Raw genomic sequence first — 21,586 nt, 5'->3', positions numbered from 1 at the left:
AAACTCGTCCACATCAATTCCTTGCGATTCCATTACCTCTCGTAGCCGTGCTTGAAGTTCGATCTTATTCCCAGTTGTATTTAATCCCCGGTTTTCCAACTCCTTTTTCAGTTGCTGGATCTTCAATTCACTGAACTTTGCTATGTCCAAGTTGTATTCCCAATCTTCGGAATTTATTCAACAATTCCTCTTCTGACACCAATTGTAACGAATTTGCTGCAAATCCTCTTATTTGCAATCCTCTGCTAAGTTCGAATCACTAAACTGTTGAATAAATAACTCCAATTTGTAATAATGCAAAATGGCCTTTATTAAGGTACTTCACAATACACTCAACTGTGCAACGAATAGCTTGCTTAATAACCACACTGATTGATAGCTCAATGAAACTCTACTATTCAAAATAATACTGCTATTGCTCGCTAGATATCGTCTTAATCGCAACTGCTTGACAACTTAAATCAAACTGAATTACTTCTTACTCGCCTGCATCGCTTTTATAGTTTACGCTGCATACTTCTAGGCTCTTCGATTTCCAGAAGTTACTAGTTGTTTCGGCTACAAAATCGCCAGCACCAACAACGTGCACAAATTATTGCTCTCTCTTGTGACAACTCAGATAAGGTATATGCATGTGTTTGTAGTTTACAGTCTCCCGCACACACATAAGCGTATAAGTAAATTCATCGGTGTGTGACATCTCATCTCTCGCTGCCTTGTATGTAAATGTTGCTCGTCGGAATGTGTACATATGTGTAGACGCAATTATTGATTCGTTTATGTAGATACATAATGATTGAATTATTGATGTGCATTCACGTCACTGCTTAGATCGGCTTAGAGCTGGCAGCACTCCTTAGTTTTGCTAATATTCGTAACAATACGAAAAAACGTAAGACAATCACCTACAGTCACCGATAGTCACGGAGAGTCACCGAAGTGAATGAATGCTCTTATATGATACGAATTTGGTTTCACTTGGGTGAAAGTGACTTTTCGCGTCGCGTTGCGTTATACATAATAACGCCGTAAGTTTCTGTGTGAAAACAGTATAAGACTGTGGTAAACCTATTTATTTGAAAAACTGCTTATGTGATGGGGCTTTTAGTCGCAGTGATTTCGTCGAAGCTATCGCCACGCTTTTCGAGACGGTGGGACAAAATTCAAATACTCGAATATTTGCCACCACTATTCCTAATCACGTGGTAGAAATGGAAGGAAACAAATTCAACCACTCCATAAAAGTGCCTACGCAATATAAGCGTGTTGCTGCTGTTTTGAAAGCTGCTTTAGATCGTAAGAAGTCTCTTAAGTCATTGATTTTTGAGGAAAAACATGCGGTAAGCAGTGTTGCGAATCTGCAATCTTGGCTAATGCTTAATATTTTACTGATTTCTCCCCGACAGCGTTTGCGGGGCATGCAAGCAGTGTTGAAGCAATACATTGATAATCGGGGTGCTATTGACAACGCTATAGTTAAGACTCGAATTTTAGAGGATAATCCGCGGTTGTGTCCTGCTTTATGCAAGATTCTTGTGACAGAATTAATTTTTGGACGAAAACAGTTAAACGGCGAAAGTAAGCCCGTACTTACTGTAACCAATTACCGGGAAAAACTGCTAGAATTCCTGTGTGAATCCATAAAACAACATAGCGTATCCAGAGGCAAGCAGTATAATCCGTAGTTACATTTCAGAAACACTAATGAATAAAAGCAAAGTAAATATGTCGGGGGGATCTCGAAAAAGGCTCCAAATACATGAACAACCAGAGGTAGTAGGAGTCTACGATCAGAAAAATTTCACTGAACACCACGAAGATACCAGCACATTTGCTTTATTGTGGCTGATGATATTTAGTATTCTCATGTTTACATTTCCATTTGCGGCATTTTATGGCACGCGCTCGTGGCTACATGAATCATTTGAAATAAATGATTTTTATGTTACTTGTTGGTCCGTGCTGTCCTCAGTTGTTGTTGTAAATATTATAATTTGCTTATATGTTTTCAAAGCTGTTCGTGAGCAAAACGAAAACAACGAACATTTTGGGGAATGCAATAAAAGGAAAGAAAATTAGTTATACACTGTGCATTCAACCATGCGTTCGAAGCACTAAAGATTTTACTTGGAATATTTTGCTTAAATAATAATAAAAATTACATAATTTTAGAACATTTAAGCTAGTTTGATTTATGTTTTATATTTTCTAGTCTTAAAGCCCCGCTATGTTCGCGTCAATACCAATTTGCTTAGTATGTCTGAAGTTTTCGCTATGTTGTGGGAGGAAAAATTTCGACGAAAAGAACAGACTAGCTTTGATAATTATAATGATTTTTTGGCTTCTGTTGCGGCTCTTGAGGAGGATGAGTATATGATAGATATACATTTGGATGATCTTTTAATATTTCATGCCAAACAAAAACACTACTGGGCGTGTCATGAGTATGTTCAGCACAAAAAATTGATGCTCCAGGACAAAGTAAGTAGTATTTAAAAATTTTCTCCAAATACGTGTAATTCGAAAAGTATACATTTTTAGGGAACATGTCTCGTAGCAGAATTGCTACGTCCGCCTCCAGGAGCGGTTGTGCTTGATATGTGTGCTGCTCCGGGAATGAAAACGATTCATACTTGTAATATTATGCAAAATAATGGCAACATATACGCTATCGAACAAAACGCGGAACGTTATAAACTACTGTGCAATATGACTGAAATTGCAGGATGCGAAATTGTTGAACCAATTAATGCTGATGCTCTAACAATTGGTATTCTAATCAATATTATACAGAATAATTTGAGATTGGCAAGACCAATTATATGATATCATCATTTGCTTTCTTGAGATGTGCTCTCAAATTCAGGTGCCTTTATGGCTTTCCTATACGATTTCACATTTTATTCATTTTTTTAAATCGAGGCACAAAGTACACCATACCAAAACAGCACTTACGATAGTAATCGCTTCCCAAGGCAGTCGGTTCTATGTACCGGAGCGACTCGGGATTTTTCCCGACCAAGGACTGTCATTTCAGTGTGACCCCATCTAATTTGTTTCGTCCCTCCCACAAATTGTCATCCTCCCAGCAGCTCCTTGCAGCAGGACTGCTCCATATTCTCTTACTCCGGGAAGGCATCGAATCCAATCCGGGTCCGTCTCATGACCCCGGTCCTGAGAAATGGTTTTGCTGCATCTGCCGGAAAAGAATCTTTTTAGGACGGTCATACTCTGTTCAGTGTGTCTCGTGCAAAGGATGGTTGGATCGGACAGGTTGTTTTTGGCTTGATCCCAAAACCCGACGTCCACGTAACTTTTTATAAATCTTTTGTGGCTCCTTGCTGTTCACGCCCAAGGGCGTCCCGTAGTCTACGCCTAAGCGCCCCCCCCCCCCCCCCCCCACTACCTTCCAGCAGCCACGCTGCTCAGCAAGCCACAACAAGTACCCGCTGCTGCTCGCGCCCCACGGCGCCAACAACTCAAACAGCTGATACCACTCATAACAACTACCTTCGTAGTAGAGTTGGTAGCAATGCTGAGCATCAGCCCCCTGCCCCCGTCTTCTCCCCCCCCCCCTCTTTTCTGGCAGCAATCGTGCGGGTCAGGGAAACAGACTCTTAGTCCCTACCTCCGTTTGCACCGTCTGCCAGCACAGAATATATAGGTTTGCGACATCCGCCCAATGCAGCTCCTGCCTTGGGTGGTGCCACTTTCCTAGATGTTCTGGTCTCCGTGACGGCAACCCCCCGACGGGTTTCATCGCGCCATGTTGTCAGTTCGCAAACCCAAATCATCCGGGTACCCCAATGCTTGCCCAAGGACGCCCAGTCCCAGGGCCACAACAGCAATTGCGTCCTGGCCTTCCACAACCCAGGCGTAGTCACCCGTCACTTACCCCCTGAGTGGCGACGTCTCCCCTTATGCACTTCAGAATTCTGCAGTTAAACTGTAATGGATTAACTGGAAAGATTACGGAGATAGTCGATTTCATGAAGCGATACAACATCCGCATTGCTGCGATTCAAGAGACTAAACTCACAGCAAGATCTGCATTGCAGACCTGCTCTGGGTATAACGTCCACAGGAAAGACCGCGAGAGCGGAAATGGAGGCGGTCTCGCGTTTATCATACACCACTCTGTGCAATATTATATATTTGATCCTGGCATCGACCGCAGGGACAATGTCTTAGAACGTCAAGGCCTATCTGTCCAGTCAGGCGATGCAAACCTAGAAATCATCAACATCTACATCCCTCCTGACACCTGTTGCCCCAGTGGATACCGCCCTAATATCAGGGCCTTACTCACTGGCAACAATCGCATTATCTTAGGCGATTTCAATGCCCATCATGATCTATGGCATTCAAACTTGCGGGCGGACAGTAGGGGTGAGATGTTGGCGGATCAAATAGAAGAAACGACGTTCTGCACAATAAACGGAGACGCCCCCACACGTATGGTAGGAAGCTGTCACAGCTCGCCAGATATCTCAATCGTGAGCGCATAACTCGTAAACTGCGTCAACTGGCAGCCGATGGTAACATTGGCATCCGACCACCTGCCCATACTTATTTCGCTTGAGCGTACCGCCGACTTCATCGTCACTGAAAAACGCACTTTCATAAACTTCAAAAAAGGAAAGTGGGAAGAATATAAATCCTTTACAGACAGCCGCCTAGCTGCCCTCCCTATCCCGACTGATGCCCGCCAAGGGGAGCGTGCCTTCCGTAAGGTCATTAAATCCGCCTCGGCACATTTCATTCCCGCCGGGAGAATTCCCGAAATCCGGCCACACTTCCCGGCGGAGGCAGCAAACTTAGCGAGAGAACGTGACCTTATAAGACAGCTTGATCCAGGCGACCCCCAAATAAGGGATATAAACCAACGCATCAGATTGCTTGTGGATGAACACAAGCGGGCGAAATGGGAGGAGCACCTAAGAGGTTGTAACCTCTCTACCGGTGTGGGTACACTTTGGTCCGTAAATTCCTATCGAATCCGACTAAGCACAAAGACAAAGTTTCCATCGCCTTCGGCGACAAAGTGCTGACGTACGCGAAAAAATGCGCGAGCACTTTCTGCCGACAATATATAATGCATCCTACGGTCGACAAAGATAGACGGAGAGCCAATAGACACGCACATAAACACAAATTCAGCGCGTCACCAATCACCATCACCGCTAAAGAGGTTGAGGACGTCATTGGTCGTGCTAAACCATCCAAAGCAGTGGGCCCAGACGGGGGATTCAAGGGGTTGTGTAGCGCAATATATAGCTTCTCCAACCCAATTGTCAACCTCACCTTCGAGCGGCGAATCCCGTTTCACTAACAGACGAGGCTCTGGCGACCCCAAGCTCCTCATGGAACTTGGGGGTGGGGAGGGAGGGATGGCCTGAAGGTTTAATGTGGCCATATAAATCGTTCCCGAGATGGTCGGGCCAGGACCTTAATGGTGCTGTGTTACCGGAGCGTATCGGATCTGTATCCGACAAAGGACCATCACATCGATAACACTCCCCAAAGCCTTCGGGGAGTAACTAATCGCTACAACAACAACAACAACAACGGCATAGCCATGCCGATGCTTAAAAGCCTAGGGAAAGAGGGTTTCAAATATTTAGCGCATGTCTTCAATCTGTCTCTTTCCACCTTTGTCATACCTGAGAAATGGAAAATGGCCAAGGTGGTCCCGCTACTAAAGCCTGCGAAACCAGCTAACATAGGTGAGTCGTATCGTCCGATATCTCTCCTATCGCCAGTGGCAAAGACGCTTGAAGCCATTTTGCTCCCTTATTTCCAAGCAAATTTGCAGCTAGCATGGCTTCAGAAAACTCCATAGCACTACCACCGCGCTAAATGCCATTAGCACCCAGATAAATTGCGGTTTAAATCAATACCCCCACCATAGAACAGTACTCGTAGCGCTAGACCTATCAAAAGCTTTTGATACAGTTAACCATGGCTCGTTACTGCAGGACCTGGAAGGGTCTACCCTTCCCCCATGTCTTAAAAGGTGGACCGCAAATTATCTGGGTGGTCGGCAGGCATCGGTGCAATTTAGAAACGAAACATCAAAACCAAGGAGAATTAAACAAGGGGTGCCACAGGGTGGCGTCCTATCCCCACTTTTGTTTAATTTCTACATATCTAAGCTACCTTCACCACCGGAAGGAGTCACAATCGTTTCCTACGCCGATGACTGCACAATAATGGCCACAGGCCCAGGCCCAAAGATCGATGCGCTATGCAATAAAATAAACGGCTACCTCCCTGATCTCTCCAGTTTTTTCGCCTCGCGCAACCTGGCATTATCACCGACTAAATCTTCCGCGACCTTATTTACAACATGGAGCCCCAAATGTCGACCATTTTGAACATCCACGTCGATGGCACTACGCTACCGACTGTCCTACACCCCAAACTCTTGGGTGTGACGTTTGATCAGGATCTACATTTTGTGAGCACGCAACCGCAATTGTTCCGAGAATTCAGAGCCGTAAAAAAATCCTCAAATCCCTCGCTGGCAGTACTTGGGGAAAAGATAAAGAAACGCTCATGACTACATACAAAGCAATTAGCCAGCCGATTACGTGCTACGCGTCACCCATATGGTCGCCAAGCCTAAAAATCACCCACTGGAAGAAACTACAGGCCTGCCAAAATACTGCTCTCAGAATCGCCACGGGCTGTCTTCTTATGTCCCCAGAACACCATCTGCATAATGAGGCGAGAATACTCCCCATCAGGGAGAGAAATGAAATGCTGACCAAACAGTTCCTGTTGAATACCCAGAAACCTGGGCATCCCAACAGACATCTGATTGATGAACCAGCACCGCCTAGGGGCTTAAGGAGGGATTTAAGGGGTCGTGTAGCGCAATATATAGCTTCTCCAACCCAATTGTCAACTTCACCTTCGAGCGGCGAATCCCGTTTCACTAACAGACGAGGCTCTGGCGACCCCAAGCTCCTCATGGAACTTGGGGGTGGGGAGGGAGGGATGGCCTGAAGGTTTAATGTGGCCATATAAATCGTTCCCGAGATGGTCGGGCCAGCACCTTAATGGTTTTGTGTTACCGGAGCGTATCGGATCTGTATCCGACAAAGGACCATCACATCGATAACACTCCCCAAAGCCTTCGGGGAGTAACCTAATCGCTACAACAACAACAACAGGGGCTTAAGGAGTCATCTCCGTAAGCATTTTGAGGAAATACGGCACCTGAGAACCCAGCCGTATGAAGTGAAAAAACACAAGCAGGTCCTTGGTGAACTCCATAAACAGGCGTCGGACCTTTATGCCGGGAATTGCCCGGTGAATCCAGTACTTAACGAAAATTATCCAAAACTTGCGGAAAAGGAACGCATACTCCCCAGGGAAACGCGTGTCACTCTTGCTCAACTTCGTTCTGGATACTGTAACAGGTTAAACTCTTACCTATCCAGAATCAACCCCGACATACAAAATGTATGCCCCGCTTGCAATGTGTCCCCACATGACACCAACCATCTCTTCAATTGTAATGTGGAACCAACGCCTCTAACACCCCTTTCCTTATGGTCCACCCCTGTTGAAACGGCAAGTTTCCTTGGACTCCCGTTAGAGGATATTGATGACAATTTGTGATCGGTCGCGGCTATTAGGTGGGGCGAGCATTGCTACAACAACAACAACAACATAGAAATCGGCGAAGTTATAGAAAATGTTTACGTAAATCCACCTTAAACCATACATTGAACCCTTCTCTCAAAGTTTAGCGCTCTTCTTAATCGGGTACAAGGCTGGTACGATGTCACAACCGTAGATTTGTTTTCGACTAAGAATTTTTTTGTTTCCCAAACCGCTTCATACTTGTTTAGAAGAAATTAAGTTATCATTATCTTTTATCTTTCATGAAAATGAAATGGAAAGTGAAAAGTTTGGTACGAATCTCGAAAATACTAAGTCCTCAAAGGAGAAGAGAAAGGCCAACATATACGCTATCGAACAAAACGCGGAACGTTATAAACTACTGTGCAATATGGCTGAAATTGCAGGATGCGAAATTGTTGAACCAATTAATGCTGATGCTCTAACAATTGGTATTCTAATCAATATTATACAGAGTAATTTGAGAGTGGCCAGACCAATTATTTGATATCATCATTTGCTTTATTGGGATGTGCTCTCAAATTCAGGTGCCTTTATGACTTTCCTATACGATTTCACATTTTATTCATTTTTTGAAATCGAGGCTCAAAGTACACCATACCAAAACAGCTCTTACGATAGAAATCGGCGAAGTTGTAGAAAATGTTTACGTAAATCCACCTTAAACCATACATTGAACCCTTCTCTCAAAGTTTAGCGCTCTTCTTAATCGGGTACAAGGCTGGTACGATGTCACAACCGTAGATTTGTTTTCCACTAAGAATTTTTTAGTTTTCCAAACCGCTTCATACTTGTTTAGAAGAAATTAAGTTAACATTTTCTTTTATCTTTCATGAAAATGAAATGGAAAGTGAAAAGTTTGGTCCGAATCTCGAAAATACTAAGTCCTCAAAGGAGAAGAGGAAGGCCCATTAATAAGTGTACCAAAATAATCAGTATGAGGAGCTTAGTTAATTAATAAATGTCCGCCTGTCGGTGTTTAACGAAATCTAGTCTCAATTTTGTAGATATCTTGATGAAATTCAGTGAGCGGGTATATTTGGGTATCCCTTTAATCATTTGCCGGAATCGACCGGATCGAACCACTATAGCATATATCTCCCGTACAATCGATTTTTCGGATAAGAAATCTTGAAATTTCACACAATGCTAACAGTAAGACATTGTTTAATGTCGGAAAAATTACTCAGGGTGGGTCATATATTAAATATATATCCCTTACTTTCGATTATTCAGATAATTTCTCCCTAATTTTAACAGCGCTGGCGGCCGCCGTGGCTAGCGTGCTCCGCATACCACACCCAATATCCTGGGTTCAAGTCCAGGCAAAGCAACATCTAAAATTTAGAAACAAGTTTTTTCTAGGTGGTCGTTCTAGGCAGTGATTTGGCAAATACTACGAGTGTATTTCTGCAGTGAAAATCTTCTCAGTGAAAACTCATTACCCTTGCAGATGCCGTTCGGAGTCAACTTAAAACATGTAAGTCCCCCCCTCCCCCCCCCCCCCCCGGCGAATTTGTACGGCGTTATTGCACTGCACCGAAGAATATATTCACAGCTTTTTGATATGAACCACTTCCATCCGTATAAGTCATCTTGACTTACTTTCATAGCTATCAAACACATTTTCAAATAAATATGAATATTATTAACAATCAACTACAACTAAAAAACAAGTAAGGATAGGAAGGTATTCGGCTGCGCTAACATGTTTCTTTTCTCTCCCCTCTTATTTAATTCGAAGTTCTGGGTAAGTGGAACGAAAAAGTGTTGCACTATGTGGAATGTCACTCCAAATTGGCGTGAAAAGGGTTAAATTAAAGAAATGGTATTAATGAAATGAAATAATAATAAAATAAATGAACTGAAATAAAATAAAAGGGAAAAAGACAAAATAAAACGAAATTCAATTAAAGAAAGCAATGTTATGAAAAAATAACGGTATTAACAAAAATTAATTATAAAATAAAATAGAATAAGTGTTTGTTAGTTGAATTGTTTTTATATTAAATTAATTTTATTTCATTTTTTGTTCAATACGTTCCTGGTGCCTTAGGGTAGGTTACATCTTACGGATCTTGATCGGCCGTGCACGACCGACAAAACTATAGACATGTATAACAATGAGCTGGTATACATTTTAACCGGTTTGCTGTTCGCGTGTTCTATTTTGCATACCAATTTTGTTTATATACATTGTTTATGCCAACTTTAAGTTGCATTTTTGTTGAGACCACTTTCATACCAGAAATTCCCTCGTATTTATTGCCAAACTACCACCGAGTTTAGAAATATTTTATCCAACTTCTATTTATTTCTTTATTAGTATGGAGATCTAGCACAGTTCGGTATTTGCGTAGAAAAATTGCACAGTTCTTTATTGGGGTACAAACTAACACATTTGCTTTGTTTGCCTCTAGGACAAACACAGTTCATTTATTAGCCCGAAGACAAGACAAACTAAACACGTTACTATGTATGTTTGTTTAATGGTGTGTTCAGTTTATACTTATATTTAAGAATTCATTAGCTTAACACCGGCTTATAATAATTGAATTTCAATTATTATGTTGTCTAAGAGAAACTGAAAAGAAAGAAACATTTACTGGCATATTGCGATGGACCCATTTCGAAAACCGCCAACGTAATCATCATCAGGCAATTTTGTAATGTTATCAAAGGTTTCACCGGGATTCGAACCGTGAATCACATGGTGAAACTGCAGTAGCCTTTAACCACTTTACTATTTGTTGTTTATTCTTGACTTTCATACCTATTAAATTATGTTCTTAGCAATTAAATATGAGTTTATCAAATACGTTTTAAGTTTTATAAAAATTCTCACTACTTCTAAAACTTTCAATCATATAAGACAGTTACATGCTGTTATAGGGATTCAAGGGGTTGAAAAGCGCAATACAAAGCTTTATATGTAGGCCCCAAGCTTCCGCAACCCAATTGTCAAACTCACCCACACGAGGGGAATCCTGTTACAGTGTGAATGTATCATAAACAGATTTAGCAGGTGAGTTCTTCATAGAACTGCGGGTGGGGGCGGGATGGCCTAGAAGGTTTAATGTGGTCATATAAATCGTTCCAGAGATGGTCGGGCTAGTACCTTAATGGTGCTTTGTTACCGGAATGTACCGGATCTATATCCGGCAAAGGACCATCAACATCGATAACACTCCTCCCGCTTCCCAAGGCAGTCGGTTCTATGTACCGGAGCGACTCGGGGATTTTTCCCGACCAAGGACTGTCATTCCAGTGTGACCCCATCTAATTTGTTTCGTCCCTCCCACAAATTGTCATCCTCCCAGCAGCTCCTTGCAGCAGGACTGCTCCATATTCTCTAACTCCGGGAAGGCATCGAATCCAATCTGGGTCCGTCTCCTGACCCCGGTCCTGAGAAATGGTTTTGCTGCATCTGCCGGAAAAGAATCTTTTTAGGAGGGTCATACTCTGTTCAGTGTGTCTCGTGCAAGGGATGGTTGCATCGGACAGGTTGTTCTGGGCTTGATCCCAAAACCCGACGTCCACGTAACTTTTATAAATCTTTTGTGGCTCCTTGCTGTTCACGCCCAAGGGCGTCCCGTAGTATATGCCAAAGCGCCCCCACTACCTTCCAGCAGCCCCGCTGCTCAGCAAGCCACAACAAGTACCCGCTGCTGCTCGCGCCCCACGGCGCCAACAACTCAAACAGCTGATACCACTCATAACTACTACCTTCGTAGTAGATTTGGTAGCAATGCTGAGCATCAGCCCCTGCCCCCGTCTTCTCCCCTCTCTTCTCCTGCAGCAATCGTGCAGGTCAGGGAAACAGACTCTTAGTCCCTACCTCCGTTTGCACCGTCTGCCAGCACAGAATATATAGGTTTGCGACATCCGCCCAATGCAGCTCCTGCAATATTATATATTTGATCCTGGCATCGACCGCAGGGACAATGTCTTAGAACGTCAAGGCCTATCTGTCCGGTCAGGCGATGCAAACCTAGAAATCATCAACATATACATCCCTCCTGCCACCTGTTGCCCCAGTGGATACCGCCCTAATATCAGGGCCTTACTCACTGGCAACAATCGCATTATCTTAGGCGATTTCAATGCCCATCATGATCTATGGCACTCAAACTTGCGGGCGGACAGTAGGGGTGAGATGTTGGCGGATCAAATAGAAGAAACGACGTTCTGCACAATAAACGGAGACGCCCCCACACGTATGGTAGGAAGCTGTCACAGCTCGCCAGATATCTCAATCGTGAGCGCAGAACTCGTAAACTGCGTCAACTGGCAGCCGATGGTAACATTGGCATCCGACCACCTGCCCATACTTATTTCGCTTGAGCGTACCGCCGACTTCACCGTCACTGAAAAACGCACTTTCATAAACTTCAAAAAAGGAAAGTGGGAAGAATATAAATCCTTTACAGACAGCCGCTTTGCTGCCCTCCCTATCCCGACTGATGCCCGCCAAGGGGAGCGTGCCTTCCGTAAGGTCACTAAATCCGCCTCGGCACATTTCATTCCCGCCGGGAGAATTCCCGAAATCCGGCGCCACTTCCCGGCGGAGGCCGCAAACTTAGCGAGAGAACGTGACCTTATAAGACAGCTTGATCCAGGCGACCCCCAAATAAGGGATATAAACCAACGCATCAGATTGCTTGTGGATGAACACAAGCGGGCGAAATGGGAGGAGCACCTAAGAGGTTGTAACCTCTCTATCGGTGTGGGTAAACTTTGGTCCACCGTAAAGTCCCTATCGAATCCGACTAAGCACAAAGACAAAGTTTCCATCGCCTTTGGCGACAAAGTGCTGTTGTGCTCCCTGATCTCTCCAGTTTTTTCGCCTCGCGAAACCTGGCATTATCACCGCCTAAATCTTCCGCGACCTTATTTACAACATGAACGCCCCAAATGTCGACCATTTTGAACATCCACGTCGATGGCACTACGCTACCGACTGTCCTACACCCCAAAATCTTGGGTGTGACGTTTGATCACGGATCTACAAATCCTCAAATCCCTCGCTGGCAGTACATGGGGAAAAGATAAAGAAACGCTCATGAGTACATACAAAGCAATTAGCCAGCCGATTACGTACTACGCGTCACCCATATGGTCGCCAAGCCTAAAAATCACCCACTGGAAGAAACTCCAGGCCTGCCAAAATACTGCTCTCAGAATCGCCACGGGCTGTCTTCTTATGTCCCCAGAACACCATCTGCATAATGAGGCGAGAATACTCCCCATCAGGGAGAGAAATGAGATGCTGACCAAACAGTTCCTGTTGAATACCCAGAGACCTGGGCATCCCAACAGACATCTGATTGATAAACCAGCACCGCCTAGGGGCTTAAGGAGTCATCTCCGTAAGCATTTTGAGGAAATACGGCACCTGAGAACCCAGCCGTATGAAGTGAAAAAACACAAGCAGGTCCTTGGTGAACTCCATAAACAGGCGTCGTACCTTTAAGCCGGGAATTGCCCGGTGAATCCAGTACTTAACGAAAATTATCCAAAACTTGCGGAAGAGGAACGCATACTCCCCAGGGAAACGCGTGTCACTCTTGCTCAACTTCGTTCTGGATACTGTAACAGGTTAAACTCTTACCTATCCAGAATCAACCCCGACATACAAAATGTATGTCCCGCTTGCAATGTGTCCCCACATGACACCAACCATCTCTTCAATTGTAATGTGGAACCAACGCCTCTAACACCCCTTTCCTTATGGTCCACCCCTGTTGAAACGGGAAGTTTCCTTGGACTCCCGTTAGAGGATATTGATGACAATTTGTGATCGGTCGCGGCTATTAGGTGGGGCGAGCATTGCTACAACAACAACAACAACAACCGCTAAAGAGGTTGAGGACGCCATTGGTCGTGCTAAACCATCCAAAGCAGTGGGCCCAGACGGCATAGCCATGCCGATGCTTAAAAGCCTAGGGAAAGAGGGTTTCAAATATTTAGCGCATGTCTTCAATCTGTCTCTTTCCACCTTTGTCATACCTGAGAAATAGAAAATGGCCAAGGTGGTCCCGCTACTAAAGCCTCGGAAACCAGCTAACATAGGTGAGTCGTATCGTCCGATATCTCTCCTATCGCCAGTGGCAAAGACGCTTGAAGCCATTTTGCTCCCTTATTTCCAAGCAAATTTGCAGCTAGCCCCTCATCAGCATGGCTTCAGAAAACTCCGTAGCACTATCACCGCGCTAAATGCCATTAGCACCCAGATAAATTGCGGTTTAAATCAATACCCCCACCATAGAACAGTACTCGTAGCGCTAGACCTATCAAAAGCTTTTGATACGGTCAACCATGGCTCGTTACTGCAGGACCTGGAAGGGTCTACCCTTCCCCCATGTCTTAAAAGGTGGACCGCAAATTATCTGGGTGGTCGGCAGGCATCGGTGCAATTTAGAAACGAAACATCAAAACCAAGGAGAATTAAACAAGGGGTGCCACAGGGTGGTGTCCTATCCCCACTTTTGTTAAATTTCTACATATCTAAGCTACCTTCACCACCGGAAGGAGTCACAATCATTTCCTACGCCGATGACTGCACAATAATGGCCACAGGCCCAGGCCCAAAGATCGATGCGCTATGCAATAAAATAAACGGCTACCTCCCTGATCTCTCCAGTTTTTTCGCCTCGCGAAATCTTCCGCGACCTTATTTACAACATGGACGCCCCAAATGTCGACCATTTTGAACATCCACGTCGATGGCGCTACGCTACCGACTGTCCAACACCCCAAAATCTTGGGTGTGACGTTTGATCAGGATCTACATTTTGGTGAGCACGCAGCCGCAATTGTTCCGAGAATTCAGAGCCGTAACAAAATCCTCAAATCCCTCGCTGGCAGTACTTGGGGAAAATATAAAGAAACGCTCATGACTACATACAAAGCAATTAGCCAGCCGATTACGTGCTACGCGTCACCCATATGGTCGCCAAGCCTAAAAATCACCCACTGGAAGAAACTACAGGCCTGCCAAAATACTGCTCTCAGAATCGCCACGGGCTGTCTTCTTATGTCCCCAGAACACCATCTGCATAATGTGGCGAGAATACTCCCCATCAGGGAGAGAAATGAAAAGCTGACCAAACAGTTCCTGTTGAATACCCAGAAACCTGGGCATCCCAACAGACATCTGATTGATGAACCAGCACCGCCTAGGGGCTTAAGGAGTCATCTCCGTAAGCATTTTGAGGAAATACGGCACCTGAGAACCCAGCCGTATGAAATGAAAAAACACAAGCAGGTCCTTGGTGAACTCCATAAACAGGCGTCGGACCTTTATGCCGGGAATTGCCCGGCGAATCCAGTACTTAACGAAATGTATCCAAAACTTGCGGAAGAGGAACGCATACTCCCCAGGGAAACGCGTGTCACTCTTGCTCAACTTCGTTCTGGATACTGTAACAGGTTAAACTCTTACCTATCCAGAATCAACCCCGACATACAAAATGTATGCCCCGCTTGCAATGTGTCCCCACATGACACCAACCATCTCTTCAATTGTAATGTGGAACCAACGCCTCTAACACCCCTTTCCTTATGGTCCTCCTCTGTTGAAACGGCAAGTTTCCTTGGACTCCCGTTAGAGGATATTGATGACAATTTGTGATCGGTCGCGGCTATTAGGTGGGGCGAGCATTGCTACAACAACAACAACAACATAACACTCCTCCCCCAAACCTTCGGGGAGTCTTTGTCGTTAATACAACAAGAAAAACATGCTGTTATCCTTTTTATAATATTAAATAAATTCAATTTCACTAATTTATTTATTTATTTTCATCATTATTCAACGCAAATGACGAACCATGCTAGTTTTCCACGTAAATAATGCAATGTGCTCGTATTGCATGGGAATTTCAAGTGTCCCTAGTTTTTATTAAAAACGATGAAATAAAATGTTAGCTTGTTAGCACTTTTGGATCAAGTGCATAATTTGTGAGAATTCAGCTTAACAACCTTGTAAAGTTAGCCTTTTTATCAATATATGCCATCCTTGTACATAGTTTTTATGATCTCTTTTCAAATGCCAACCTATTATTTATAGATAATGCACGTTGTCCAGCGGTTGAATATATTCTGGTTGATCCCTCTTGCTCCGGCTCTGGCATGCAGAATCGTATGTCGCTAGATCCAGATGAAAGGGATCCTGGTCGTCTGAAACGTCTGGCAGGATTGCAGATTAAAATGTTGTCGCACGCTTTAAATGCATTTCCGGATGTAAAACGCGTTGCTTACTCTACATGTTCCCTTTTTGAAGAAGAGAATGAGCAGGTTGGTAGTGGAAGCATTGAAATTATGGCTGTAAATTTAGAATTCAATATAATTTCAGGTTGTTCAACGCTGTCTGGAGCTAAATCCACAATTCAAATTACTTAGCGCCAAGAAAGCTTTACGTAACAAGTGGAATCATGTTGGAAATACCAAGTATAAGATAATTGGAAAAAATTGTCTATATGCCAAACCGGACCAGGATTATACTGATGGAATATTTATAGCAATATTTGAAAAACGCCACGATAATGAAGATATATAAATTTCTTTTATCAATTTTTATAAAATATAATCCTTTTAAAATTATTAAGGCACTTTGCAATTTATAGCCAGCGTATCCACTGTGTTTTAATTCGTTGTAATATGTTGATGTGTGCATAAAGCTTCCAGAGCTACCCATCGGATGTCATGGTCCATCCTTCTGCACCATATAGCTGGTCGGGTACGATAAGTGACTTGTAGAGCATGATCTCCGTTTACCGAGAGAGGGTTAAAGTCTCTCTTTGACATTGCTTTGATAGCTCTGGTTCCCAAATAAACGAAGTCCTTCACTATTTCGAAAAAAAAAAATAGCTGCCAATAGCAACGCGGTTGCCAAGACGCAAATGCTCGCTTAATAACAGCGCAGCAAATTTGACATGGGATGGCGGAAAATCGTTTCAAGATACATCATTTATCAATCCTGTCGGAAAATCAACAAAACAAGATAAGTTCATCAGTATCCTCTAAGGTTCAAAAAATAAAAAAAAAACATTTTTTTCTCAAACCTCAACAAAATCTTCAAATTTGGGGGCGGACTTGTGTGGAGACCAACCCAGTTTACTATACAGCATATACAAACTGTGTTTTTGGTGCCTCCCAATGCCGACTGATATCCACCAAAGGTAACGCCATTCGACTCGCCTTGTTACCGCTGAAAGAATTCCGGATATATGCAAAATCCAGGTGGAAGGCTAACACACGCGCACACCGCTAAGAGGTTAAAGAACGGCATTCAAACTTGCGGGCGGACAGTAGGGGTGAGATGTTGGCGGATCAAATAGAAGAAACGACGTTCTGCACAATAAACGGAGACGCCCCCACACGTATGGTAGGAAGCTGCCACAGCTCGCCAGATATCTCAATCGTGAGCGCAGAACTCGTAAACTGCGTCAACTGGCAGCCGATGGTAACATTGGCATCCGACCACCTGCCCAGGGATTCAAGGGGTTGTGCAGCGCAATATATAGGGATGGCCTGAAGGTTCAATGTGGCCATATAAATCGTTCCCGAGATGGTCGGGCTAGCACCTTAATGGTGCTGTGTTACCCGAGCGTATCGGATCTGTATCCGACAAAGGACCATCACATCGATAACACTCCCCAAAGCCTTCGGGGAGTAACCTAATCGCTACAACAACAACAACAACCACCTGCCCATACTTATTTCGCTTGAGCGTACCGCCGACTTCATCGTCAGAAGAACGCACTTTCATAAATTCAAAAAAGGAAAGTGGGAAGAATATAAATCCTTTACAGACAGCCGCTTTGCTTCCCTCCCTATCCCGACTGATGCCCGCCAAGGGGAGCGTGCCTTCCGTAAGGTCATTAAATCCGCCTCGGCACATTTCATTCCCGCCGGGAGAATTCCCGAAATCCGGCCCCACTTCCCGGCGGAGGCCGCAAACATAGCGAGAGAACGTGACCTTATTAGACAGCTTGATCCAGGAGACCCCCAAATAAGGGATATAAACCAACTCATCAGATTGCTTGTGGATGAACACAAGCGGGCGAAATGGGAGGAGCACCTAAGAGGTGTAACCTCTCTACCGGTGTGGGTAAACTTTGGTCCACCGTAAAGTCCCTATCGAATCCGACTAAGCACAAAGACAAAGTTTTCATCGCCTTTGGCGACAAAGTGCTGTCGGACGCGAAAAAATGCGCGAGCGTTTCTGCCGACAATATATAATGCATCCTACGGTCGACAAAGATAGACGGAGGGCCAATAGACACGCACATAAACACAAATTCAGCGCGTCACCAATCACCATCACCGCTAAAGAGGTTGAGGACGCCATCGGTCGTGCTAAACCATCCAAAACAGTGGGCCCAGGCGGCATAGCCATGCCGATGCTTAAAAGCCTAGGGAAAGAGGGTTTCAAATATTTAGCGCATGTCTTCAACCTGTCTCTTTCCACCTTTGTCATACCTGAGAAATGGAAAATGGCCAAGGTGGTCCCGCTACTAAACCAGCTAACAGGTGAGTCGTATCGTCCGATATCTCTCCTATCGCCAGTGGCAAAGACGCTTGAAGCCATTTTGCTCCCTTATTTCCAAGCAAATTTGCAGCTAGCCCCTCATCAGCATGGCTTCAGAAAACTCCATAGCACTTCCACCGCGCTAAATGCCATTAGCACGCAGTTAAATTGCGGTTTAAATCAATACCCCCACCATAGAACAGTACTCGTAGCGCTAGACCTATCAAAAGCTTTTGATACGGTCAACCATGGCTCGTTACTGCAAGACCTGGAAGGGTCTACCCTCCCCCCATGTCTTAAAAGGTGGACCGCAAATTATCTGGGTGGTCGGCAGGCATCGGTGCAATTTAGAAACGAAACATCAAAACCAAGGAGAATTAAACAAGGGGTGCCACAGGGTGGTGTCCTATCCCCACTTTTGTTTAATTTCTACATATCAAAGCTACCTTCACCACCGGAAGGGGTAACAATCGTTTCCTACGCCGATGACTGCACAATAATGGCCACAGGCCCAGGCCCAAAGATCGATGCGCTATGCAATAAAATAAACGGCTACCTCCCTGATCTCTCCAGTTTTTTCGCCTCGCGAAACATGGCATTATCACCGACTAAATCTTGCGCGACCTTATTTACAACATGGACGTCCTAAATGTCGACCATTTTGAACATCCACGTCGATGGCACTAGGCTACCGACTGTCCTATACCCCAAAATCTTGGGTGTGACGTTTGATCAGGATCTACATTTTGGTGAGCACGCAGCCGCAATTGTTCCGAGAATTCAGAGCCGTAACAAAATCCTCAAATCCCTCGCTGGCAGTACTTGGGGAAAAGATAAAGAAACGCTCATGACTACATACAAAGCAATTAGCCAGCCGATTACGTGCTACGCGTCACCCATATGGTCGCCAAGCCTAAAAATCACCCACAGGCCTGCCAAAATACTGCTGTCTTCTTATGTCCCCAGAACACCATCTGCATAATGAGGCGAGAATACTCCCCATCAGGGAGAGAAATGAGATGCTGACCAAACAGTTCCTGTTGAATACCCAGAAACCTGGGCATCCCAACAGATATCTGATTGATGAACCAGCACCGCCTAGGGGCTTAAGGAGTCATCTCCGTAAGCATTTTGAGGAAATACGGCACCTGAGAACCCAGCCGTATGAAGTGAAAAAACACAAGCAGGTCCTTGGTGAACTCCATAAACAGGCGTCGGACCTTTATGCCGGGAATTGCCCGGTGAATCCAGTACTTAACGAAAATTATCCAAAACACGCGGAAGATGAACGCATACTCCCCAGGGAAACGCGTGTCACTCTTGCTCAACTTCTTTCTGGATACTGTAACAGGTTAAACTCTTACCTATCCAGAATCAACCCCGACATACAAAATGTATGCCCCGCTTGCAATGTGTCCCCACATGACACCAACCATCTCTTCAATTGTAATGTGGAACCAACGCCTCTAACACCCCTTTCCTTATGGTCCCCCCCTGTTGAAACGGCAAGTTTCCTTGGACTCCCGTTAGAGGATATTGATGACAATTTGTGATCGGTCGCGGCTATTAGGTGGGGCGAGCATTGCTACAACAACAAACACCAACAACAGGTTAAAGAACCATCAAAATTAGTAAGCCCGGACGGTATTGCCATGCCGAAGCTAACTTGTCTATGTTCACCTTCGTCAGCCCTGAAAAATGGTGAGGGTGGTTCCGCTACTAAAGCCTAGGGGACCAGCTAACCAAGGCAACTTATTTCGCCCGATGTCGTTTTATTTTAATCCTTACCGAATATAGTACAAATAAAATTATAAAGAGTCCTTAAAGTTATCGGTGTACTTAGCATAGTTCAATAATACATAAACTCAGCCCTTTTAATAAAAAAATCTAGGGCTGCGGCATTACTTGTGTTAAGCTCTCGAATAGCACTTGCGTATTTTGTTCTAAAATAATCGCAATAAAATGGAAATAAATTTTTTGAGAAATCTTTGGCGAACATTAAATCGAATGTTCCAAACGAAAAACAACTGCTGATGTCATTAATAAATATGATAAATAAGTGTGGACCGTGTACTTCCCTGGGGAATGCCAAAAGTCGCAAACCTGCGGCTTACCACCAGTATGGCTTTCGAAAATCACCGCCACAGCAGGCTACTCGAAAAATTTGAAGGGTCCACCCTCCCTCAAAAGGTTGACCGCAATTATCCGTGTGGTAGTAAGGCATCGGTTCAATACAGAAACGTACCATCAAAACCAAGGAGAATTACACAGGTGTTATCTCTGGGCACTGTCGTACCCCCACTTTCGTTTAATTTTTACATGTCTTTCCATTGGCACCTTTTTATAAAGCAGTTGGCCGAGCTTTAAAATAAACATGCTAGGGAAAGCTGCAGGCCTGTCAAAACATCGCGCTCAAAACTGTCACGAGACGTCTTATGTCGTCAGAACATCATCTACACAGTGAGGCGAGAAACTCCCGATAAAGGAGAGAAGCAAAATGCTGCATAGTTTCTATTAAATACTCAGTAACCTGGGCATCCCAACATACAACTGATTGATGTCGTCAGAACATCATCTACACAGTGAGGCGAGAAACTCCCTATAAAGGAGAGAAGCAAAATGCTGCATAGTTTCTATTAAATACTCAGTAACCTGGGCATCCCAAAATACAACTGATTGATAAAGCCCCAGGGTTATAAGGGTAAATCTCCGCTGTCACTATGAGGATATCCTGCTCACGAATTCAGCCGTTTGAAGTAGATCAGCATAAACAGGCTCTCAGCCTCATCCACAAAGAGTCGGCAAAGTCGTATGCCAGTTAATTGCCGATCAATCCCGTTGAGGCACAACTTCACTCTGAATACTCGTACTGTAACAGATTAAACTCTTACTTCCAGTAGAGGATAACGCTGAAAATATGTGAGAGTGATCGTATCTATCGAATGGGGTGAAGCCCTGCTAAAACAAGAAGAATATATATACAAATTCAGCCCAGTTACATTTGGCTGCCTTAATTCGTCCGGAACATTTCATTATATAAAAATCCCGGACGAAATGTTCTTATTCGTCCCGGATGATTTATTTTAATGCTGTATTTGTTTTTCCTTTGTCGTTGCTTTTGCTTCAAATAAATTAACCACCCAATTTTCCAGACGAGTAGGAAAAAAATTATTCTTCCGGAAATTCCGAACCACTTCTTTTACACTTCAATTAATTTGGGTGCTGAGAGTGTGAGAGTGATCGTATCTATCGAATGGGGTGAAGCCCTGCTAAAACAAGAAAAATATATATAGTAGGAAAAAAATTATTCTTCCGGAAATTCCGAACCACTTCCTTTACACTTCAAGTAATTTGGATGCTTTTGATACCATCTCCGAACATTTTATACAATATTTTTAT

At 44.1% G+C, this 21,586-nt stretch overlaps 1 protein-coding gene across 1 annotated transcript; it reads left to right on the top strand.

Annotated features, from left to right (window-relative positions):
* Positions 1 to 1,166: 1,166 nt before the first annotated feature.
* Nsun5 (Nop2/Sun-like domain containing protein 5) lies at positions 1,167 to 16,288 on the top strand. The gene is made up of 6 exons (XM_067763754.1): positions 1,167 to 1,340; positions 1,407 to 1,665; positions 2,213 to 2,481; positions 2,542 to 2,770; positions 15,725 to 15,951; positions 16,010 to 16,288. Exons 1-6 carry the CDS (start codon positions 1,212 to 1,214, stop codon positions 16,211 to 16,213), a joined length of 1,317 nt encoding a protein of 438 aa, XP_067619855.1. The 5' UTR covers positions 1,167 to 1,211; the 3' UTR covers positions 16,214 to 16,288.
* Positions 16,289 to 21,586: the final 5,298 nt, after the last annotated feature.

Source organism: Eurosta solidaginis, chromosome 1 (genome assembly GCF_040869045.1).
Source record: "Eurosta solidaginis isolate ZX-2024a chromosome 1, ASM4086904v1, whole genome shotgun sequence".
Taxonomy (NCBI): Eukaryota; Metazoa; Arthropoda; class Insecta; order Diptera; family Tephritidae; genus Eurosta; species Eurosta solidaginis.
This window is presented reverse-complemented; position numbering and strand designations above follow the sequence as displayed.